The 26,324-nt window shown below is 40.5% G+C and overlaps 1 protein-coding gene across 1 annotated transcript in view; it reads right to left on the bottom strand.

Annotated features, from left to right (window-relative positions):
- Nucleotides 1-10,622: 10,622 nt before the first annotated feature.
- The window catches only part of LOC129762392 (uncharacterized), a 36,289-nt gene continuing 20,587 nt past the window's right edge, over nucleotides 10,623-26,324 (bottom strand). Inside the window, exons 6-7 of the mRNA XM_055760618.1 lie at nucleotides 10,891-11,263; nucleotides 10,623-10,818 (exon numbers count right to left, since the gene is read on the bottom strand). Coding sequence (XP_055616593.1) covers nucleotides 10,700-10,818; nucleotides 10,891-11,263 — 492 coding nt within the window. The 3' untranslated portion in view covers nucleotides 10,623-10,699. The remainder of the gene's footprint in view (nucleotides 10,819-10,890; nucleotides 11,264-26,324) is intronic.

The raw sequence follows: 26,324 nt of genomic DNA, 5'->3' as shown, positions 1-26,324 counted from the left end.
GCTCCTAACCGCGACGAAAGGCAAAACATGGTGGGGAAGACGCGAGCCCGGAAGCTGTACACCGAAATGCTGACGAAGCCGCATTGCCTGGTAATGAACGACGAAACCTACGTCAAAGCGGACTTTCGTCAGCTGCCGGGCCTGTTGTTCTTCTCCGCAGAGGACAAATTCAGCGTTCCGGAGGAGATTCGCAAGCAGAAACTATCCAAGTTTGCCAAAAAGTACATGGTGTGGCAAACGATCTGCTCTTGCGGAAAGCGGAGCGCCCCCTTCGTGATGACCGGCACGGTAAACGGGCAGGTTTACCTTAAGGAGTGCCTACAGAAGCGCTTACTACCACTATTGAAGCAGCACGAGGGCCCGACCATCTTCTGGTCGGATCTCGCTTCGTGCCACTATTCAAAGGACGTGTTGTAGTGGTACGAAGCCAACGGGGTCACCTTCGTGCCAAAGGAAATGAACCCGCCCAACGCGCCGGAGCTTCGCCCAATAGAGAAATATTGGGCGATTATGAAGCAGGCCCTCCGGAAGAACCCAAAAGTTGTCAAATCGGAGGCGGACTTCAAGAGAAAATGGATTTCAGTTCAAAAAAAAACTATAACCTGACGTTGTACAGAACCTTATGGACGGGGTAAAGAGGAAGGTGCGAGCATACGGGCTTGGGCTCGAAGTATGAATAAAAAGAAAATGCCAAAAGTTGTTTAATAGTTTTTATTTTACTGTCTTAAATTTTAAAAAGGATCGGTCTACTGGGCGAATTTCTACAGCGTTTTTTCCGTGATGCAATTTGATGTGACACACCCTTTAGTAGAAAGCGGGAAAGGCCGAGTATCAGCTCATCTAAGTGCTTTTATTGGTCCGCCATAGAACAGTTGATACCGCGTCGGTACTTTCAGTTTCGTCGGTTAACAAAGTCTCGCGAACCCGAACCATCGCGCGGGGAGACTTGCTAACGCGCGTAACATGCATCCCACATGTCATCGTTCTTTCTAAAATATCGCACGCGTAGTTTCACTCCCACAAGAATCAAACTACGCAACCCTATGTCAGTCAGCGACCCATCGCGCAGCAGTTGGTCGTTGACTGCACAAATAGCTTTACATGCAATTCGCATATGGAGTGTCATCTTACCAGTCATTAGCCTATGGCTGTTTCCAACCAGCCATCAGCGTACCGACGCTGACGGGCTAGTTTTTGTTTTAACCCCTCTCTTCTTTCGGTTATATATTAGCCTTCTCCAAACTTGATCGAACCTGATTGGTCGATCAATACATAAATGACTTCAAGTATCTCAAAACTGGAAGGGTAACGAAAAGTTAAAAGTGACAATAAAAAGGGATTCAAATTCTCAACCTAGAGATGATAACACGTATGTTATTCTGATGACACTTCAAGTGAGACGAGACAAAGTGAAACGAGACACATGATCAGTGCTTGGAAATATCTGTTTCATAACAATCTTTTCAATTGAATTTCAGATCACATTCGATCATTACACCATTGCATTCGGGATACCGTTATTGAACCAACGCCAATTCTCACACTCACAGCAAGCCACCAACAGTTGATTCATCCAGTTTCTCTCATTCTCTCTTCCGTTCTGCTTTGCGTTCACGCAATGTGAACAAAGGGAAATATCCCTAGTTTTGTCATTCATTGATATTAATATACCAGTTCATCGTTCTCACGTTCAACATCGTTCTCGGACACTGACGAAACGATAAAATTCGTTGAGAAAGATAAGGAAGTAGAGAAAATTCATGGTAGAGACAACAAATTAGGATTGCGTTGAGGAGTGTGAAGGAAGCGACAGTGTAGGTCGAGGAAGAGGCGTTTTCGAATTGTCCAAGCAAGCAAGGTTTCCGTCTCGGTTGAAATGCTTTCATTTACATAGTGAATATGCGATTCCAATTCCACTGACCAGAAATGCTTCTAAAGACTCCAATTCCGATATAAAAAGAGCCGTTTTGACTCAAATTTAAAACACTTCAGTTTAAAAACTACATTTATTGAACATCAATGTTGTTTTGATACCTATAAATATTGTTATAATTACAACAGCCTGATTCACAATTCTTCTCCAATTGTGTCCCTCAGTTGCAAAACCGGCCAACTCCAAAACTTCAAATTCTACAGGAAAAACGATTTTCTGTAGCATCTTGCTACCGGTTTTGCTGCACAGCATGATTTTTAAACGCGTGCTTCATAGGGAATTGATCGATAGTGGTGCTGATTCTCACCACCATGTATCTAAGTTCTAAAAACAGGAAGTGGGTTATATCTATGGTATAACCGCAAGGGTGACGTAGGACTATCGTTGATTTAGAGATCATTTGTTTGAAGTTGAATCTAAATCCATCCTGAATGAATGAATAAATAAATATTTGGGTGACTTCAAAAACGAGAGTGTTACTTTGAAGACTCAAGGTTTTATGCATCCAATATTGGATACAAAAAACCTTGTTCTGAAGAATAATCTTCAGAAGCTTTCCTGTTAACTGCACTTGATTGACAAATCACAAAACCAAATGTATGTGGTCGCAGTATTATATGGATAGAAAACATTAAAATAAACTCGCTTGAATGTAATTTTCAATTCCAAGGGGAACTGGCAGATTATTTTTCAGCAACGATCATTTCTTTCCAGGTTTCCTCTCGATAACCAGCAAACGAAAAGAGTTGCGCGCGTGTATGTGTGTGTGTGGCGGCTGCTTCTATGTCTTCCCGAGGAACCGTATTTCGATGCTGATACTCTCTTGGTCACCTTCTCTTCTCCTTCTGATCGATCGGCTTTTCTGCGCTCCCTCACAGTTAAAACAAACTGATTGCATTTCAGGTCAGGTCAAGCCAGGTAATGAATACCTCGATCCCTCGCCGTTCAGCTCGTTCAGTAACGATGTTGTCTTGTCGATGTCCTCAGGCGTCATGCACAAATTACGTAACGCAAAAATCCGGATTTTGAACCTCCCCCCCCCCTTTCGTAACGCAATTTCCTATCTCTAATAAACAGCTAATTACACTTGATTGAAAAATTACGAAATCAAATGTATTTGGTCGCTGTGTTCGCCATATAATTAGAAAACATTAAAATAAACTCTTTCGCATGGATGTATTCTTCAATTCCCAGGGAACTGGCAGATTATTTTTCAGCAACGATTAGATCTTTCCGGAATTTTCTCGATGCTGTATGGCATCCAAACGAAAATTCTCGTTTCAGTTTGGCCTGCAAAAAACTTTTCTGAACTCTAATCCATCAAATTTGGAGCCCTGAAAAGGGCCGTTGATTATATGCTAAGCTAATATAGCACCCTCTCCTTGGATTCGACGGGCCAGCTGAATGTCCTTGGGCATGATGTGACGCGTTTTGCATGGATAGCACACAAATTGGTATCTTCGAATAAGCCTCCTGCAGCGTCATAACCGCGGAACTTTGGAAGCGCAAGTCGGTTTTGAAGTCCTGAGCAATTCCACGAACCAAATGCTGCAAAGGTAGCTTGCGGATCAGCAATTCGGTCGACTTCTGATAGCGACGAATTTCATGCGAAGTTCCCGGTCGATAGCGATGTGGCTTCTTCACGCTTCCTGCGGCTGGTGCGCTTATCCGAGCTGCTTTCGTGGTGCCTTACCGCCGAAGGACTAACGAGCTGTCTGCTTAGTCCCGATGAAACAAGTCCTCACGGTGCGAGAGTAGAGTAAGAAATGAACGAAAGCAAGGGAAGTGTCATTTTATAAAACATAAAAGAATCGAATGTAAACCCCACCCTCTTTATTATATAAGCTTACTGTATACTCACGAATATAATAAGGGTGGGATTTAGATTCTATACTTTTATGGTTTATAAAATGACGCTTCCTTTGCTTTCGTTCATTTCTTACTCTACTCTCGCACCGTGACGACTCGTTTGTTTGGGACCAAGCAGATAGCTAGTTAGTCTTTCAGTGGTAAGGCACACGAAAGCAGCTCGGATAAGCGCACCAGCCGCAGGATAGGTGAAGAAGCCACATCGCTATCGACCGGGAACTTTGCGTGAAATTCATCGCTATCAGAAGTCGACCGAACTGCTGATCCGCAAGCTACCTTTGCAGCATTTGGTTCGAGGAATTGCTCAGGACTTCAAAACCGACTTGCGCTTCCAAAGTTCCGCGGTTATGACGCTGCAGGAGGCTTATTCGAAGATACCAATTTGTGTGCTATCCATGCAAAACGCGTCACATCATGCCCAAGGACATCCAGCTTGCCCATCGTATCCGAGGAGAGCGTGCTATATTAGCTTAGCATATAATCAACGGCCCTTTTCAGGGCTCCAAATTTGATGGATTAGAGTACAGAAAAGTTTTTTACAGGCCGAACTGAAAGGAGCATTTAGCGAAAATCGTGGTTTCGATAATAATTCGTTACCGATAGGTGCCATGGATATGGATTTCTTAATGAAGAATATGAAATACATGACATGATGTAGTGAATATATCCGAAGAAATCACTTTGGTGAAACTGCATTATAAAATTATTTGTGTACGAATGCCGCAATCGATAGTCGACTCTAATTTGCGCTGGGTAATTTCCTCGGAGGACTCGATTCCTCCTTTGAACATTAATAATCTCTTTCTGGCAAAACGATGTGGTATGAATAACATTATTTGAATGATAGAATGAAGAAGTTTTCTGCCACTTTCCTTCAACCTCCAAACGTATCTTTCTGCCGTTTGTCGTTTTCGCGTTCGCTAATCCTTTCTCACAACACCCATTTCTCGTTTGAGAAATTGTTGAGTAAACATTGTTTGCCAGTGCGCGTAGAGCGGGAATTCCTAAAGATTCATTGCACCTCTAATAAATTGCCAAAAGACGTGGTCTTACGTTGATCGCACTTGATTGAAAAAATCCAAAACGAAATGTATTTGGTCGCAGCATTATATGAGTAGAAAGCAAATAATCGCTCGAAAATGACTTTGATTTTCGCGATGTGAAACATTTTCCGTTTTTCATGTTATGCATCCAATATTGGATACGAAAATTTCCACTGATGGGGAAAAAAATATTCAGAAGCTTTCCTGTTAATTGCGATTGATTGAAAAATAACAAAACCAAATGTATTTGGTTGCAGTGTTATATGGATAGAAAACATTAAAATAAACTCTTTCGCATGAATGTATTTTTCAATTCCCAGGGGAACTGGCAGATTATTTTTCAGCAACGATGATAGCAACGAGAATTCCGCGCGTGTATGTGTGTGTGTGGCGGCTGCTCCGATGTTTCAAGCGGAACCGTGGCATCACTCTCCTCCTGATGGATTCCCTTTTGGCCTTAGGTGCACAAACAGGCTCTTGGTGACACCGTTCATCAGCGTTTTCATGATAAACGAAATTAGCTCCACAACAACAGCGACAACATGCTCCAATCGCTGTTCAATCATAACTGAGTGGGTTTACGAGCGGCGCTCGCTTATATACCGATTGGTGATTTCAATAGCCTGTTTTGAAAGCAATTTTAAGTCTATTGAAACAAGTTTTTGGATGAAAAAGTAACAAGTATATGACGCGTAGACATTTTATCTTTCAAATGAAGTATTTATCATACCATTTCGTTCAGTTGTTTAAGAGCTATTAACGCTCAAAATCTCGGTCTCCAGCGTAACGCTTTCGTTCTCGAAACTTTGGTTTTACACCCCGGTATAGAAATGAAAGACGTAGTCCTACGTCAAAAACCGAAAAAACGAATTTCTCAAACTTGTGGAGTTGCCCGGTTTTGCAACTAAGGGACACAATTGGAGAAGAATTGTGAATCAGGCTGTTGTAAAGATGTTAAGCCAAAATAAATAAGATGTTGTTATACGGAATGGTATACCCTAAATAATATCGGAGTTCTCATTATTCAATTGTTTATAACATTTTCAAAATAATAAAACACAATTAAAATTAGCTTCGGTGAAAATGATACAAGTTGCCTTTTTCATTCGTTTTTTTTGTATTGGGGGAAGCACAAAATCCTCGCAGTGTGGACTTGTACTATCCTGTGAGCGATAAGGTTCAGTGGACTCCACTCAATCCCAATGTCATCAACTGTCACTACAGCCCTACGGTTCCAAAATTAGAAAATGCTACAGTTATCACGGGGTATCTCCCAGCACTCCACAAAGATTATTTATCCTCTGGTTGGATATGTGTAGGATTGAGGCTTTCGACTACTTGTACCAAAGGATTTTTTGGTGGAATTGACACAGTCCGTAAGGAAGAATTCTTCCGTGTCAACGAAGCTTTATGCGCTGAAAATATCCAAAGATACTTATCTGGAGACAGAAATGAACCTCAATACCCTATGGAGATGTGCTCTTGGCTCAAGACTTCCACAGAAACCTCCTCTTTTGTTTCTGTGACTCCTAGAAGACTTTTGTATGATCCTTACAATCAAACGGTGGTTTCAGAATTGTTCACTCTTGGTTATTGTGCAAGCTCTTTTTGTGAAATGGTTCATTTCGGACACTACTGGATGTCGGATATCCATCACCGACCTAACTGCATTAGTTCTCAGTTAGAGAAGATACAATTTTTAGTTAAGTATAAGGGATCTGGAGTGATGGATATTTGGAGTCCCGATCATAATGTGCCGACAGGCTCGAAAATCAGTACCATGGACTTCTGTCAACTCAGTGGGATTCTATTTCATGACCAAAGCTGGATCGGACTTATGGGACGAGATATTCCTTCCCTTCCTACGGTGCTCAACTGGATGGGAGGCCTTCCCAAATGTAATCGGAGCACTCACATTATAGCATATGAGAATGATTACACTGTTCATCTGGCAGAGCGGTCTATCATTGAAACATTCATGTCTATGGAATGTGAAAAAGTATGAGAGAAATTAATATTGGGTAACCCGGTGTCCCGCATTGAATTACAAACCTTGAGTCCTAGATCTGCGGGGATGCATCGTGTGTACAGGGTTAGCAACGGTTCGATACAGATGGGGTTAAGCAGGTATAGATTAGTTACTCTGGATGAACCGATGGGAAACGAAAATGCAATTGCACGAGACAGTCAAGGCCAATTAATAAAATGGAAGTATTGGTCATACGATAAGAATAGAGAAATTATAGATGGCCCCAACGGACTCTTCATATACCAAGGTAAAATAGCATATCACGCTCATGATGTTAACCAATATGAATCTGCGGTCTCTCTAAGCTTGAAGCAAAAGTTCACTATTGACAGTCCTAACTTGATATCGACCCACAAAGATAAAATAAATGAGACCAAGACAATATTTAGTCATCTGAGTGACACAAATATAGGAGATGTATCTCTATTTGGGACGGTATGGTCTTATATTTCAAATGTCGGAGGAATCCTATTAGTCCTGATTTGCTTGTATCTATTGAGGCCTATATTCTCTCTAGGAGCCAGTCTTTTCAAATCCTTGCGGTGTTGTAAAAAAGAAGATCCCATATATTCTGTAGTTTATAAACCGTGAAAAAAAAAAAAGTGCTCGATTCCGGGGAATGAGAAAGCGGACTCGCTAGCTAAGGTGGGCGCTTTAGAAGGCACACTTTTTGAAAGGCAAATTGCTTATAATGAATTTTTCCACATTCCTCGTCAGTATACGCTCGTAAGTTGGCAGCGCATGTGGAGTGGTGATGAGTTCGGTCGTTGGTTACACACGATTATCCCTAAGGTCTCGACGAGTGCATGGTTCAAGGGATTGAATGTAGGTCGTGATTTCATTCGCGTGATATCTCGGCTTATGTGCAATCACTACAACCTAAACGCGCATCTCTATCGCATTGGGCTCGCAGCAAACAATCTTTGTGATTGTGGCGATGGCTACCACGACATCGAGCATGTTGTTTGGTCGTGTATCCGGTTCCATGCTGCTCGCTCTCAGCTCTCTAGAGCACTGAGAGCACAAGGCAGACAATCGGATATCCCCGTCCGGGATATCTTAGGTTGCCGGGATCCTGATCTTCTGCTTCATCTATACCTGTTCCTCAGAAACGCCGATGTCAACGTTTAATGATGTTTCCTTCGTTGTGTCCCCGTTTCATATCCCTCCTATCCGATCGATAAACTTTTACTTAGTCGCGGCAATACATACACACACTCTTTACAGATGCACGGGCCGAAGGTTGTGCAGTCCACTGATTATTCAACAAGAGCCAAAGGTTGTACCGCTCATGACAACTCTACACGAGCTGATGATTGCGCCGGCTAGTGACCATTCTATCCTGGATTCCTCGAGTCGAGAAAGACGCACCACGCTAGATATGGGGTACAGACTAGGGGGGCGTTGCTGATTAATGGTCAGCTGCATCCCAATAGGAAGTATCCCGTGTCGGGCACACGTACAGAGCATCGAAGACTGCGACATACTAATTATGAGAACACTTGTAATACTAACCTCGAGTCAACCGCGAGTAATCGGTTACATATTACTAACATAGTCTAAGCAAACATTGTCAAAATATTGAACTCCCGGCCCCGTTAGGCTGTCGCCATATGAGCCTTGATAAAATATATATTTTGGATAAAAAAAAATAATAATAAATTTAGTTTTCAAAATGAAGTGTTGGGAATTTGAGTCGGTTCGGAATATGAGTCAAAACGGTATAGGTTTATTTAATTCTATGATGAAAAATAAACAGCGAATAAGGTTGAGATCGTGTAACCAAACAAAAAAAAATAGAATGGTGGTGTCCAAGACACGACAAGACAGACCGTATTCGCAAGGTAATTTCGGATGCTGCTATCGGAACTGTGGATGAAATTGCCAACATTCAGCTTTGGCTGACAAAGTTTGCATTCGCTCGTCGGATCGATATTGCAGGAATGTTTTTTCGCCGTCCAAGTCTATGTAATCTTTGGCAAATTTTTGTGAATATGTTTGAAGATCTCGCTCTTTTGTGGGTATTTCCGCTTGAACCACCGATTTGCGTTGCCATTTCGAAGTAACTTCAGAAATAACTGAATAAGCAAGGCACTGTCTCAATGAGAAACTCACACACATATCGGGATATTGAAAATGAACAGTCACAGCTTTCCTGACAATTCAAAGGAAACGAATAAGTATGACTCGAACATTAAACTAAGAGAGAAGATAGAAAAGAATGAATACGAATGAACACAGTTGTAAATTTGTTTCACGTCGAATGAATGACAACAACATCGACAAGCGGAATAAACGCGTTACACTGATAAAAATATATTTTCAATATTACTTAACAAGCTCAATATTTCCAAGCCCTGATCATGATAAAATTATTCGAGAATGCAGCTATAGGAATGTTTCAGGAGTTAACCCTCAAAACAACTAACAACTTTACAAATAAATTCATAAAGGCCTGTGAATTGTGCAAAATGAGAAAAATAATTGAACACACAAAAGAAGAATTGAAAATACCAAACACACCATCCAAGCCCTTGAAGTGGTATCGATTGATACAGTAGGCCCTTTTCCAAAATTAAATCACTATACAGTGTGAACTTACTAAATACGTAGTTTTCATCTCGATCCCAACCAAAGAAGTAAATGTGAGTGTCAAAGCTTTGGTTGAGAACTTCATTTTAATTTATGGGAAATTTTTAGAATTAAAATCAGATCAGGGAACCGAATACAAGAATGAGGTTGTTGATCAAATATGTCAATTACTGCAAATGAAACAAACTTTTTCTACAGCCAATCCTCCCATAGACGCTTGGGTTATTAGAAAGGAATCACAAGTGTTTAAATGAATACCTGCGATCTTTCGTAAATGAGCATCAATCGGACTGGGATCATTTATTCATTTTCATAATATACCACGTCACATACAGATCATGTTTTTACACCATATGAATTAGTTTTTGGCTTTGAAGCTAAAGTACCACACGAAACACTGAAAGAAAATGTTGATCCTGTTCGTAATTTTGATCTCTATGGCAAAGAATTTCACTATAAACTTCAAAAATCACACGAAATTGTTAAACAAAGGTTATTAGAACATAAAAAATTACGAAAAGAATTATTTGATAGATTGGCAAATCCAATACAAATAAAAATAGGAGATTTAGTATATCTGAAAAACGGAAATAGGAAAAAACTAGATCCGTTTTATAGAGGATCATTTAAAGTCGAAAACTTGAGCGATCCTAATTGTGAAACGAAGTTTTTACAGACGAATCAGTCGTTTGTATTGGATTGGGAAATAAATTCATAGCGGTTTTATATTTCTTTGATTTTACAACGATTTGTTTGCTGCTTGGCAAGGGGTCGCCTTCGAATTGCTTATCAGCATTCTCGCCTACCATCGAGCAACATACGGTCATAAACATAAACGCTTTCTGTTCCGAATCCTCACGGGAGATGAGAAATGGTCCCTATACATCAATATGAAGCAAAGAAAGGAGTGGGTGGCTTCATGATCTTCTTTGGATGAAGGTCCGGTTTGACTCTCTAGATTAAAGGGCAAAGCGAGAAATATTCGTCCGGACTGAGCCAAATCCCGTGAGAATACTATAAAATTCTTCCGTATGATTCAAGAAATGATCATACGGAAAGAAGTTTGAGTCTTGTAAACTTTTTATATAATCAATTACCCATAGATTCAAAAACAAAAAGCTCTCTGCTGCCGCCATCACAATTTCAAAACGCTACATTACATGATACAAAAAGTTAGTAAAAAATATAGTCGTGTGACTTTGTAAACATAAGAAAAAAGACTACTTATGGGAATCAGGCAAGGATGCGAACGTGAACGCCCTCTTCCGTTGTGTATACATGCGCTTTGATCAGCTTCCCGTTGATGCTTTCCGACTTGCCGTCGATCATCATCTGCTCGAGGACGGACACATCTGAAACAAACCCAAAAAAACACATTTTTTTGCATGACAATAGCCGTTTTATCCCTCCTCTTCCAAACTCACTCTCCACGATGACCTCGTTGTTGTAAACGACGCGGCTCAACCCGGGCGGGAATGCTCGCACATTTTCGGCCGGAACCTGAGCGATAACGCCCACGTCCAGCAGTAGATAGCTGCCCGGCTCGGACTCGTCGTACAGAGCCCGCAACCAGTCGTTTTGGAACACCACCAGACACATCTCGCCCTCCTTGCTGGGTTTATACGGATGGGGATCGGCGGGACCGAACGTTCCACACGCTTCAACAACGGCGCCGTAAGCGTCCACATCGGCCAGCGCGATGACGGACACTATCTGCGAGTGGAGCAGCTCGCTTGCATCGATGATGAGCAATTGTTGGTCGGTATCTTGCGGTAGCTGTTTGGTGTCCTTTGCATCCTGTCGGGGTATGGGAAAAATGCAGAACATGGTTATCATGTGTGCTATTCATTATAAAATATTATTAGGCTTTGAGATGAACTGTAAAAAAGAAAGGCAGCATAAAGATAGTTCCGGAAGTGTAAGACGTGTTCAGTGATTGAGAAACCAAATCTCCGAATATTATATCTTATCCGAATTGGGATTACCACATCTGGCGACGAGGAGCTGAAACGTACTCTTCGCACTTTAAACGTAAGAGCGAGCACATATTAAAAGAATAAGTGTCAGTTTTTAAGATTCTGTGGTAACAGAAAATAGGCAACAGCCGCTGCAATAAGAAGAAAGAGGTTATTTCCGCTGCTGTAGAGCAGGGACAGGCGTCGAGCCGCTGCGTAAAAGCAGAAGAAAGGCGTGTTATCCGCTGCATGTGAGCAGAAAAGAACAGAATCCGTTGCACGTGAGCAAGGAAAGGCGTGAAGCCGCTACCTAAAGTAGAAATAGGCTCAAGCCGTCGATTTGAATTGGAACGGAAAGGTAAAAAAACCGTTCAGATTGTTTTTGCGTTGCTATGGTCACATAATTAACATAAAAAAAAAACAATTATCTGCATACAATCCGTCGCCTACTGAGCGTTTCTGATGGAGAGTTGGAACATCAATCCCTTCAAATTCAGTCATCTTCCAGATTCGCAAGTTCGTAAGAATGGTTGCGATGGAAAATAAATTTCGAAGTAATCGTCGCTGCTAGTGAAGAGAAAAATGCTACCAAATTGAAAAACTTTTTACTGGCGAAAGGCGGACTCGAATTGCAAGACTTGTTTTACTCGATCGATGGCGCAGACGTTGAAGAAGATGCTGAAAAGGGAATAGACCCTTTTAAAACAGCTATTGGAATGCTAGATGGACATTTCTCTCCGAAACAGAACGATTCGTTCGAACGGAACGAGTTTTGTAAGATGGTTCCAACGATAACTCCGGAGGGAACAAGTGAGCTATTGACCAAGTTTTTGATGCGATGTACCGAAAAGTGAAAAGATGCGATTTTGGGAAAACAGAAGCAGAAAGTCGAGATTTGCGTGTTATCGACAAAATCATTTACCACGCACCGGCTGAGTTGAGAGAACGATTACTCCACGAAGAAACGCTTACGCTGTTACGCTGTATCCAGGATTGTGACTTCGTTTGAATCGATTAAGCAGCAAGTTCAAGCAATTGCTGGAAATGGTAACGGTGATGTAATGACAGTTCAACGTATGAGTCAAGACAATGTGAATCGTATATATGGAAATGGCAAGCCAACGAATGGATGTTGTTATCGATGTGGACAAAAGAACCATTATGGAAATGATCAACAGTGCCCAGCTCGTAATAAGCTATGCGAAAAATGTCGTAAGTTTGGACATTTCGCTCGAGTGTGTCGATCAACGACGAAACGTATGACGATCCAATTTCATAGCCAGCTCGTAAGAAAGTAAAAACAGATAATGTACGAGCGATAAAAAATGTTCAGCTGATTATTCCAATCAACAGAGACGTTGCACCAATAGCCCAGCGAGTCAGACGAGTCAGAAGCTGGACCAATTACTCGTAGCAGATATCATCGAACCTGTGTCAGGAGCAGCACCATGGGTTTCACCGTTGGTAACCATTGTCAATGATAATGGAGCTCTTCGTCTTTGCGTAGATATGTGGCGTGCCAATCAGGCTATCATAAGAGAACATCATATGATGTCCACGTTTGAAAGCTTCCTTCCAAGTTTGAAGACGGCCAAATACTTCAGTTGGCTTGACATCAAAGATGCATTTCACCAGATTGAGTTAGCTGAAGAATCACGTTTTATTACAACCTTCATATGCCCTTTGTGGTTGTATAGATACAAAAGACTTATGTTTGGCTTTTCTTGCGCTTCAGAAATGTTCAAAAAACTATGGAGCAAATTTTGGCCGGGTGTAAAAATGTCGTCAATTATATTGACGACATTTTCATTTTCGGAGAAACCGAAGAAGAGCATAATATTGCTCTAGCCAACGTTCTTTCCGTATTAAAAGATAATAACATTATGCTGAATTAAGATAAATGTATATTCAAAGTCCAAAAACTCGAGTTTCTTGGTCATGTTATTTCTTCTGAAGGAATACGACCAACTGATCAGAAAATTCAAAGTTTCGTGAACCTCGTACCTCAGACGAAGTGAGAAGCTTTCTTGGTTTAGTTACATATGTTGGAAAATTCATGCCTGATTTAGCAACAATCACTGCTCCATTGCGAGAACTAATCTGCGTTAACAATCCATTTAAATGGAGGGATGAACATCAAAGAAGTTTTCAGAAGCTAAAACAGTTGATATCGAATGCTAGCACTCTTGCTATCTTTAATGATTCTTTCCGCACAAGGATTGTAGCTGATGCCCCCGGTTGCTTTGGGTGCAGTTCTTGTACAATTTGCAGATCACACTGATGATTGTCCATGTATAATCAGCTATGCTAGTAAAAGCTTAACTGATACTGAAAAACAAGGCTTTGGCCTTGGTATGGACAGTAGAAAAATTCTCTGAATATTTGATTGGCAGAAAATTCGAACTGGAGACTGATCATAAACCACTTGAAGTAATTTTCAATCCATCATCCACGCCTTGCGCAAAAATCGAACGATGGGTCTTGAGATTACAATCGTTTAGATTCACGGTGAAGTACCGCAAAGGAAGCGGAAACATTGCAGACTCTTTGTCTCGGTTGGTTTGCTCGGATGGTGCTGATGACTTCGAAAAGGACAACAAGTTCATGATTTTGGCAATTCAAGAATCTGTGGCGATAGATGTTAACGAAATTGAGGAAGCTTCACGTGATGATCCAGAGATTTCTGCAGTAAGAGAATGTCTTCGTGCTGGAATTTGGAAAATCCCAGTAACAAAACAGTTTGAACCATCCCAAAATGTGTTAGGTTTTATAGAAGATATTATGATCCGAGGTAATAAATAGGTGGTTCCCAAGAAATTGAGGGAACGGATGTTACAGCTGGCACATGAAGGTCATCCCGGAGAATCTGTTATGAAGCGACGGTTGCGAGATCGAGCATGGTGGCCTCCAATGGATCGTGAAACAAAGGAGTACTGCAAAGCATGCGAAGGTTGTCAGTTGGTTGGTTTTCCGAGCCGACCAGAACCAATGAGCAGGAGAGAGTTACCCACGAAGCCGTGGGTTGATATCGCCATTGACTTCATGGGTCCCCTTCCTTCAGGTGAACATCTACTGGTAATTATTGACTATTCTAACCACCATAGAAACATTTATTGCACCCTAAAACCTCTCCATAAAGTCCATAAAGTCCATAAAGATCAGAAAGACAGACGGACATTACTCCATTTTGAAACGGCTTTTTTTGTTTGTCCTGTTTGTATGGTTGTATGTTTGTAACATGTTTGTCTGTAGCGCTGTCCCACATTAATATAAATTTGACCCCCTTCCTGTTGATTTCCTTGATCTGAAATTTAGAACACACCTTTATCCCTGCAGTCACTATAAAATTGCGTATTCCATGATCTTGAAAATCCAAGATGACGGCCGTTACAAAATGGTGAATCATATATTTCATCAAAACCTTATCAATATGGGTTCTTCCAACACCCCATCAATATGGGTATCAAATGAAAGGGCTTGACTAGTAGAATACAATTGTTTATGAAAAATGCAAATCCAAAATGGCCGCCACCACAAAATGGCGTCATATATAGCGCGGACTCCATTATATACAGTTTTTGATTTCTTTTCACTGTATATAATCGAATCTTGTATATAATCGAGTCTAAAAAATATATTTTTTATTTGTTTTTTTTGCAAGTGTTTTTCGATTTTTAAAAATATAAGAGGAATTTGATTTTTGATTCATCCCCTCAAAGTCAGAAAACACATTTCTCACATGAAAAAAATAAATTTATCCAGATTTTTTCAGGAGGTGATAGAAGATCATATTTGATGAAAAAAATCCTTCTACGCATATGTTCGAATTTCAACAATGACAGAGTTATAGAACTTTTTTTTTGTTTCGGACTCTGTTGCTTCAAACCGGCTCTACCATCAAAAGTACGCTATGGAAGACGATTACGTTGCTTTCATTTAAAAGATGAGAAAATTTAGTACAGGATATAATAGTGAAACAACTAAATTAATGGATTTTAATAACATTTTGGAAGTGACAAACTTAAAAGTTAATAATTTTTAATGTGTTATTATTAATTTTATCCTAATAATTTATACTAAACTAGATTGTTTCTATAAATTAAATTGAAGTTCTTTAACCGCTCTACAATTTGTTCTTTGGCGCCCAACTTTTATCTTTCTTAATGTGGTTGCAATATCGATATAAACAATTCCTGGTGAAAATTCAATCAAAATCTTCAAAAATCACGATTTTGTAATATGTAATAGACACTTAAACTTACCTTCACCTTCACATTTCTTCTTGAAATTAGCCATATTTGAAATGTAAAAAAAATTTTTTTTTGCAAACTGTATATAATCGAGTCCAAAATTGTATATAATCGAGTCCGACCTGTATATATATTTTTTAAAACTCCATCAGTATGGGTATCGAATGAAAGGTAGTAGAACACACAGTTATTCATAAAAAATGCAAATCTAAGATGGCTGCCACTACAAAATGGCGGACTACATATTTTCTCAAAACCCTTTTGTCATGGGTTTCAAATGAAAGGGCTTGACTAGTAGAACACGATTATTTATGAAAATTTATGCAACTGCACAACCTAATATTTCAAAAAGAAAAAAAAATTAACGCCCCTACTATGCTTATTAGCACAGACCATAGTTCAATTAAATAAACGTATGGAAAGTATGAAAATCATGAGGAATTTAGCTACCCCGTGTACACAAGCGTTCTTGATCGTAAAGAAGAACGAACGGCATGAAACGAGGATGCAAAATATTGGTTTCTATCACTTATTCTACGCTCTCCCAGCTCGCGCATATTGCTTCAGGTTCGCAGTCGACGAATTTACGTTGGATTTACAACCAGATGGCGCAGCGAGTAAAAATATGACGTTTGTTTTTTTTTGGTTTAAAACTAGTTTGAATTTTTTAGAAAAATCAGAATTTTTCTACAAATTTCGCGGTTTCAAACATTCTAGTCCGAAAAGGTTAAAAAAATTGCCATTTTACATTGTTTCATTCATAACATATGAAGAATGGCTTGGTATAAGTGTTGTAATTCAATATCTTTCAGCCTTTTTCAGTGTACCGATTGAGGGTTTTTTCGTGATACATCGTCACAATTTAGAATAAAATATGGATATTGTTGGACAGTATATTGTTGATGAGCTTTTGTAAAGACCGTTTGCAAATAGGATTGTGGAAGAGAAATAGGTATAGATATTCCACGACCAAAATTGAACAAGATAAAAACTGTAGGGTTTAAATAAACACGAAAGCGTACTCTTTGGATTTACGGTGTATGTTTGATCTATCTTACCTTGAACGAAAAAGAGAAACCTTGGGAGATGATTTTCTAGAGTGTGATATAGAAGACTGCGGACGGAATTTCATCCGGAAGATTATTGACTGGACTAGGGAAGTCAGGATCAGGAACGGAACCAACAACAATCTACAATTGGTGACGAGCGAGGGAACCAGTGATTATGGTAAATATTAATAGGCATTTCGATTTGCAGTTGGACGAAGTGTTGAATTTTTCATTCGGTGATTTTCGAAGCGAAACAAAATGGCGTGTTTTTTTTTGCACGAGCATCGGGAGGAAAAGAGTATGGTTTCGTGGCTGAGCGCTGTTTTTGTGTATGGGTGCTCCTTGAATAGTTTTTTATGCGTTTTCTCGCGGTGAGAGGTGTTAGAGGTGTGTAAATGAAAATGGGAAAAGTGATTTCGGCGAAAGAGATTTTACTTTTGGCTATAGCAAAGAAAATTATATGTGACCAAACGTGACGTCGAATATTAGCTTGTGCCCGTAATTTTACCATGAATCGCGGCTAGGGAGCCCGAAGATTTTGGTTAGATCATACGAGGAGGTCGTGCTCGTGGCTAGGGGGCCCGAAAGTGAAATATTTATGGCTAGGCCATACTTACGGCTAGTGGGCCGTACTCGTGGCTAGGGGGCCCGAGAGTAGAATTATTATGGCTTGGCCATACTCACGGCTAGGGGGCCGTACTCGTGGCTAGGGGGCCCGAGAGTAGAATTATTATGGCTTGGCCATACTCACGGCTAGGGGGCCGTACTCGTGGCTAGGGGGCCCCAGAGCAGAATTATGGCTTGGTCATACTCATGTTTAGGGACCGTACTTTTGGCTAGGGGGCCCGGAATAGTTGTGACGAAGTTGGTTGAAGAGAAAATCTAACCACCATAAAGCTTCACTTATGTATTAAATAAATAAATAGAGAAACGTAATATGCATTTAACGGAGTACGTTTTTATTTGTATATATATTTTTAGATGGATGAAAGCCGACCTTTGTCCATGTTCCGCTGCGAACAGATTGAAAGTAGCAAATTGGCAAAGCAGTGGATGGAATGGAAGCTTGCTCTTGAGTGTTATTTCGATTCGTATCAAATTACGGATCAAAAGCTCATGCGATCGAAGATGTTGCACTTAGGGGGACCTCAACTTCAGAAAGTATTTCGGAATCTGGAAGGTACTGAAGATTTTCCGATGGTGCTGCTCGAGAAGCCGTGGTACAATCACGCAGTAAACAAACTCGATTCATATTTCAAGCCACGTCGTCAGAACGTATTGGAGAGGCATAAGCTACGAAACATAAAACAAGGTCCTAACGAGCGGTTCGCACATTTTGTATTACGGTTGAGACAACAACTGTCAGATTGTGGTTTGGAAAAACACAGTCGAGAAGTACGATGTGTTTTGGAGGAGATTATGTTGACTGACGTCATCATTGAGGGATGCACATCACAAGAACTTCGTCGGAAAATTTTAGAAAAAGATCAGTCAGTAGCAGACATTGAGGCCTTAGGTGAATCCTTAGAAAGTGTGCGGATACAGGAGAAGGAAATGACCAGTAACTCCAGCTCTCATGGTGACGCTGGAACATTGGTAGTTCGAAAGGTACAAAGGTTCGTCAGTGGCAAGGCTGAACGAAAGCAAGATCGAGTGATTAACCGTTATTTTGGTAAAACATCTACGAACGGAAGTGGAAATGAATCGAGAACTCTCTGCTATGCATGTGGAAAATTTGGACACATCTCAAAGGCCGAAAATTGCCCGGCAAAAGGTCAAAAATGTCGTCGGTGTCAGATTGTAGGACATTTTGAGAAGGTTTGCCGTAAGCGGCACATGCAGCATCAGCGTACAGACACTTCAAAGGTAAGAGCTATTGATGATGAAGTCGAAGCTACATCTCCTGAAAAGGAAGTCTCCGATGATTGTCCTGACAAGAAAGTGTACTACACCTTCTACACTGGAAATAGAACAAATGAAATTAAGTGTCGCATTGGAAGGGTACCTGTTGTTATGTTCGTCGATTCCGGTTCAGATGTGAACTTGGTTACTGCCGAATCATGGGAGATGTTGAAAGTGAGCAACGTAATAATACATAAATGTACGAAAGGAAGCAAGAGAATCCTTAAGGCATACGGTAGCGATGAACCGCTAGAAATTCTTGGGACATTCGAGGCAACCGTGGAAGTAGATGAGCGCCATGTCGACGCGGAATTCTTCGTTACAGCGAAGGGACAACGAAATTTACTTGGAGATGTTACATCTAAACAATTAGGTGTCCTGAAAATTGGGCTAGAGGTGAAGCAAGTGGTCAGTGGAATTAACGCACCATTTCAAAAAATTAAAGGCGTTCTGGTGCACATAGAAATGGACCCAAAAGTCAACCCAATTTATCAACCACTGCGTAGAATTCCAATTGCCCTGGAGAACGCAGTCAACAGGAAGCTTGATGATTTGCTGGCACGGGATATTGTTGAGGAGAAGAAAGGCCCTGCCACTTGGGTATCCCCATTAGTAGTCGCAAATAAGGCTAACGGTGAAATTCGGCTATGCGTGGACTTACGTCGTGTTAATCAAGCAGTGATCAGAGAACGTCATCCTATGCCCATTGTTGAAGATGTTTTGGCTAAAATAGGCAGAGGAAATGTGTGGAGTACTCTGGATATAAAAGATGCGTTTTTTCTATTAGAGCTCGATGAGAAGTCCAAAAACATTCTGACTTTCATCACGCACCGTGGACTCTATCAATTCAAGCGCCTTCCTTTTGGTTTGGTCTCTGCACCTGAGATCTTCCAACGTACCATGGACGGTATCCTAGCGGATTGTGAGGGCGCTTACTGGTATCTCGATGACGTAGGAGTAGAAGGAAAAACAATCGAGGAACACGATGCGCGATTGGATAAGGTATAATGCACAATTGATTTTCATTTGAATAAACATGAACCTTCTGTTATACATACATGGATTTTGTTTTGACGTAGGACTACGTCTAACCGGAAGATATAGGGGGTGAAATGGAAATCTAGGCACTGAACAAGTAGGAAAAAATGCAAGATTTGGAACGCTTATAACTCGAGCATTTCTCAATAGATCGCAAAGGTTTTTGCATCAATTGATAGGAAATATATCTACGCATTTATCATAACTAATAACATTTCATTTTTCTTTAGATAAATAATTGAATAATTGTGAAATATCAAGCATTGTCAAAATGCACTATGTGCCCATTTTTGATTGGTCCATTTTGTGCTCCTCAAATCGAACCGACCAAAACGGGCAACCAGAGCAGCAGCGAAATAGAATGAACCACGATTGGAAAGGAAAAAGAAAAAAATGAACGAAACATTGGTCGCAGTCTCACACATGCGTAATTCTCGAGCCAGCCAGTCAGCTTAAAAATCCTCGCTCCGCTGCCGTAACGATCATTCTCATTCAAACCGTACACCACATCGGTTCGCATCACAACACATCAACAAACCAACCCAAGCAGCCATGTCCGGACATGGTAAAGGAGGAAAAGTGAAGGGAAAGGCAAAATCCCGCTTGAACCGTGTTGATCTGGAGTTCCCCGCAAGGGTAGCTAGGCCGAGCGCGTTAGTACCAGTGCACCAGTCCATCTAGACGCGTTATATAGTTTCGGCCGCCGAAGTGATCGAGTTAAGGCCGTTTTATATTATCAGGCACGTAGCGTAAACGGCACGTACCGACACCGGCAGACAAATACATGATGTATTCATATCATCAGGCATAGCAACTTCTCTGTACGGACCGGCAGCGCAGACGGAGCGGAGAAATGCTACTGGTGATTGAACCGATGTCGTACCGAAGAGCGACGAACGCACCCACACCACGAACTTCGACGTTGGGTTTGTATGTATGGTGCTATTCGCCCATGTAGTTCGTGCCCGGCACCGGCAAAATATTCTTTTCGAGAATTCCTTCATGCATTTGTCTGAAGCGTGCTGTGTATGCCCGGAGCCGTTCCGCTATATATATGCATGCACATTTGAAACACACGCAATAATATTTGTCTTGCATGAAACGTGCCGTGCCGGTTACGCTACGTGCCTGATAATATAATATTACCTTTAGCTGGTAAAGCTGCTCGCGACGATAAGAAAACCCGCATTCGGAACAGAACACATTCGGTTCTGTGGACATCAAGACAACAGGCAGTTGCAGCGAGTGGCGAGTGGCAAACGCAATCGCAAAACGGCATCAGGTAGCAGAAGAAAAAAGTTTGTTCTTTATACAAACTGCTTTGGTGGCAAATTCAGAACAAGGCGGCATCAAGGGCGTTCGAAATGGTTTTTTTTTCAAAACCACGAGTACAAAGTTTTCTAAATTGGAACCATTCCATAAAACAAGGCGCTTTTCAGGGCCATTAAACCTTCCAAAAAAGAGTTTAGGAAATACAGTTCAATGCTTTCTAAAACAATATCCAAAATAATAATAAAACACAAATTGATTTTTCATAATTTGTTTGCCAGGATATGATGAGTATGTGAATTTGGCAGTTGTTCTGAGCTTATTGATTTTCACCAATTCTTAAATTGCTTCTAGATTGAAAGTACAGTAATTTACACTTATCTCGACATTTAGCTAATTGGACGGACCAGTAATGCGACATATTTAGTTGGACATTTTTGTAAACATAGAGTTCGGGGTCCAAATTATGACCCCACATTGAAGGTCGACACTGTACCACTGTCATCGCAAATGTTCAATTACAGGTTAAAATTACCTCCAATCCGATACTGAGTGGTGGTAATGCGACGTGCCATTGAATGTAATTTACTGTAAAATGTGTCACAAGCTGGATGGGAAGAAATTTTCCAACTGTGAAAGCTGTGGCGAGTGGCAAATGCAATCGCTAAACAGCAAGGTTTAGCCGAAAAGATGGGGATATCGAGTGATAACAAAACAATAAACTCTTTAGATTGAAGATAATTTTGTGATCCTGAAAAGGACCCTTTTTAGCCTGCATGTGAATCCAACGAGCGAACAAATCGTAATGAATGTATTTTTTTGCCATCGCTCCCTTTTAACGCTCATTCGTTCGTCTCGTTGGACTCGCCCCTCTGGCTGAGTCTGCCGATTTGTCTCTATCCTGTGAGTGTGTACCGCTAGAGTATGAAACACGCGGACCCCAAATAAATATCTTATTATATTATATATACGGCATCGGCATCGTGGACGTAACAAAGGAGGACAAGTTAAGGGAAAGGCAAAGTCTCACTTGAACCGTGCAAGTCTCCAGTTCCCTGTTGGTCGCATTCACTGATTGCTCCGCAAGGATAACTAGGCCGAACGGATTGGTGCCGGAGCACCAGTATACCTAACAGCGATTATAGAGTTTCGGCCGTCGGAGTGCTCGAGTTGGCTTGCAAAGCTGCTCACGACAATCAGAAAACCCGCATCAAGAACAGAGCAACTTCGGTTCGGCGCTCATCAAGGTAACAATTAGTTTCAGTGAGTGGCAAAGTGTTCCGGCACGTCGCATCAAATGTAATTTACTGAACAACATGTCACAAGCTGGATGGGAAGAAATATTCCAACTGTGAAAGCTGTGGCGAGTGGCAAACGCAATAGCTAAACAGGAAGGTTTAACCGAACAAGATGGGAATATCGAGTGATAAAAAAAACACAACACCAAAGGTTCTTTTCAGAACCATCAACATATTCATGAAGAGTAAACAGTAAACTAATCCATTTTTAAGGTAGATAGGTAGGTATTCACGTAGGAGAAGAAAATAAAACAATATATTTAAAATATATATTTAACAAAAGCTGTCCCCTTTGTATAGTCCTACGTCACTCCGGTTATGTCCTCGACATTACCCACCCGTCTTTTTTTTTCCAAATTTATCCGATTTCAGGTACTAAAAAGGCTAGCTCAACACGGTTTAGTTTTAAATCAAGAGAAATGTCATTTTCGAGTAACTGAATTTGATTTCCTAGGATATCATATAAGCTCCACAGGTATTCTACCGTCGTTTCCGTCGACCGAACAATGACAGCGAGGTTAGAAGCTTCTTGGGTCTAGCCAACTACATGGGAAAATTTGTTCCCAATTTAGCTACCATTGATGAACCTCTCAGAAAGTTGACACAAAAAGGAATAAAATTTGTCTGGGGGGAAGCTGAAGAAAAAGCATTCAACTCATGGTTCGTGAAGTAGCTAATTCAGCAGTTTCAGCGATTGCATTAAAATGGGACGAGATCGAAAGTGCGAGCAAAAATGACCCTCAAATTCAACGAATCATTGAGGCGTTGGATACTGGGATGACTGTAGTCTCTACCTACCTACCTAGTCTACCTTTGGCATTCCGAATGATATTTACAGAGTTGTGTAGGTTAGGTGATATCCTTTTAAGAGGGGACCGAATAGTGATTCCTCAGCAACTTCAACAGCGAGTTCTTCATCTGGCTCATGAGGGTCATCCCGGCATCAGGGTTATGAAAGGTCATCTCCGGATTGTGTATGGTGGCCTAACATGGACCAACACGTAGAAAGCTTTGTGAAAGAATGCAGGGGCTGTACTTTAGTGACAACTCCAAACCCACCTGAACCAATGATAAGAAAGCAGCTTCCTACACGGGCTTGGGAACAAATTGCTGTCGATTTTCTTGGACCGCTCCCGGAAGGGGAAAACTTGCTCGTTTGTGTCGATTACTTCAGCCGATATCTCGAAGTGATTGAGATGAACGACATATCTACAACGTCAACTATTGACGAGTTAATGATTATTTTCTCTAGATATGGCATTCCTGAAAGTCTTAGAGCGGATAATGGACCACAATTCAGTTCTGACGAGTTTCGCAACTTCTGTGATGAGTATGGTATACGTTTAGTCCATTCAATTCCATATTGGCCACAAATGAATGGTGAAGTGGAGCGGCAAAATCGGTCCATTCTCAAGCGATTACGCATAGCACAAGAACTTGGGAAGGATTGGCGTCGAGAGTTTCGACAGTATTTACTCATGTATCACGCAGCTAATCACACAACGACAGGAAAATCGCCATCTGAACTGATGTTTGGTCGCCGAATGCGTACAAAATTACCAACTATTCTTGCTACCTCTCCAGAATATGACGAAGTGAGAGATCGTGATGTTGTTGAAAAAGAGAAGAAGGGAAGGGTATATGCAGATGAGAAGCGAAGAGCCCGAAAGAGTGATATAGAGGTAGGGGATCAGGTATTGGCGATCTAACGCAAAACGTAAACGATCGGTGAGACATCTGGATTTTGTTTTTGAACTAAGAAAATGATGCTAATGTAACCTAAAACTCAAAAACAAATCACCTATTTTTACTTCCGGGCTTTCCAAGGTAGTTCTCACATGCAGGAATCGTGCATTTTTCTACTTGTGTTTGATTGTGCTCTCGAATTTCCTTCTTTAATTCAACCATTGTCAACATTTTTATAGTTTTCATTACTGAAAGAGGTAAATAAGTAACATGTTTGTAAATTGTAAATATATATAAAATTGCGCAGAATTAAATTTCTTACAAACTCATCGCAATCAAATAATCTTTTATGATTATAACATGTGAGGAAAGAAAATAAGTTGAATGCTGATTTTAGTACAGAAGAATTTGATGTAGTCAGAAAAAGTGGTACGGATGTTGTAATCCGTTCAAAGGAGACTGGGAAGGAATTTAGAAGAAGTGCAGCACATTTGAAGAAGCTGCCGCATACTAATGTATCGAACAATTCTTCCGAGACTCTACCAGTGAATAATGACGATTCCATAAATGATGAAAGCATAATAGGTATTCCTGCGGATTCTAATGAGCTAGCTAGTACGTCGAAAAGAAACAGATCTGAGCCTATCCATTTCAAGGATTATCTTACCTACTGAACTTGTCATTTAAAGAAAGAGAGGGATGTAGGGTTTAAATAAACACGAAAGCGTACTCTTTGGATTTACGGTGTATGTTTGATCTATCTTACCTTGAACGAAAAAGAGAAACCTTGGGAGATGATTTTCTAGAGTGTGATATAGAAGACTGCGGACGGAATTTCATCCGGAAGATTATTGGCTGGACTAGGGAAATCAGGATCAGGAACGGAACCAACAACAATCTACAAAAACGACCTGTGTTAGGAACTGTAAATAGCGGAAGATATATGTATTCAAATTAGCATATCTATTAATGTTCCGTGTAACTAGAACTTTAATGGATATGCTAATTTGAATACATCTATCTTCTGCTATAAAAGCTCATTCAGCTACCAAAGACCACATCAACATGACATGGCATGACATACCGCACGTTTGGGAAAACTCGTATTGAAGATGCGTTAGATCATGCTAATTAAGCTGCTCGAACGGCGGGAATAGTAATGATAAAATATAAATTCAAAAACGCATGACCCTTTGACATTCGTCATGAATTGAACTTTTTTTTTTTAATTTTATACAAGTATTCCCGTCGAAAGATTTGTGTCATTGTGAGATGAAGTCCGACACAGCTTTAGCTAACCATGTCGTTAAGGTGGCCGTACACAGATTGTCCGGAGGTCAAATATTTGACATTTTTTGACAGAAAAAGTTTGGTTTGAAATTTGTACGAACACTTTTTTCTTTGCCATTCCTCAATTATCAACAGTAACAAACAATTTCAAACATCGAACATGGTAAAACTTTGACTGAAATATTTGAGGTAACCTAATCACGTACCGACATTTTTGACGAATAGACTGAAAAAATATTTTAGGCATCCAATAACTGAATATTTGTTTGTCGTGTTTTGTATCGAATATATTTGATCGGTATACGTTGGTCAAATTTTATCTGTGAAAACGAGTCAAATATTTGGCTTCGGCCTAACAGTGTATGAGCACCCTTAGCAATTTGCTGCAGCAATTTGGCGTATCACTTACTAAGTTGGTTGCGCAAACATATGATTGGGCTCGAGTGATGTCAGGAAATAAAGGAGGAATCCAGGCGATCACAAAGCAGTCATTTTCAAACGCTGATTATATTAATTGTAAGGCGCATGTTTTGCTGCACTCTTGCACGAATAATTCAAAAACAAGGAAATATTTTTCTTCCCTCCTTTCGTTGGCATCATTTTTCATCCAAACCCCAAAGCGCGATTGCGAGTTGAAAAAAAAGTCAAGCGGGCCTACAGCTGATCAACATAGTTGAAACTCATAATAAAGAAATTTCTACTTGTCTGGGAGCAATGTATCTAGGTGACACCAAGTGGGATGGTGATACGATTTCACAATACAATTGATACAATTTTCTTCAATCGTTCCAAATTTCTCATTTGCCGACATTTCGTACCATACACTAAAACAACGAGAACTGAACTACGTTGAATGTGACAAGAGTATCAGGAACACATGTGCGAGTATAAAAGCGTTGGAAGACGAATGAAAATTTAATGCGGTTTGCTTATTCTAATAAGTAAAGCATTTTATTTGAAATTTGAACTCTTCAACACGGAGTTTCCCAAACAGCTGATACATGATCTTTTTTGTTGATTCTCTAATTTTCATAAAGTAAAATTAACCATGTACTGCGAGTGTTCTATACGAAATCAGAATTTGCCGAGAAGAAAATATTGGAGATTATATAAACACTGAC

Source organism: Toxorhynchites rutilus, chromosome 1, assembly GCF_029784135.1.
Source record: "Toxorhynchites rutilus septentrionalis strain SRP chromosome 1, ASM2978413v1, whole genome shotgun sequence".
NCBI lineage: Eukaryota > Metazoa > Arthropoda > Insecta > Diptera > Culicidae > Toxorhynchites > Toxorhynchites rutilus.
This window is presented reverse-complemented; position numbering and strand designations above follow the sequence as displayed.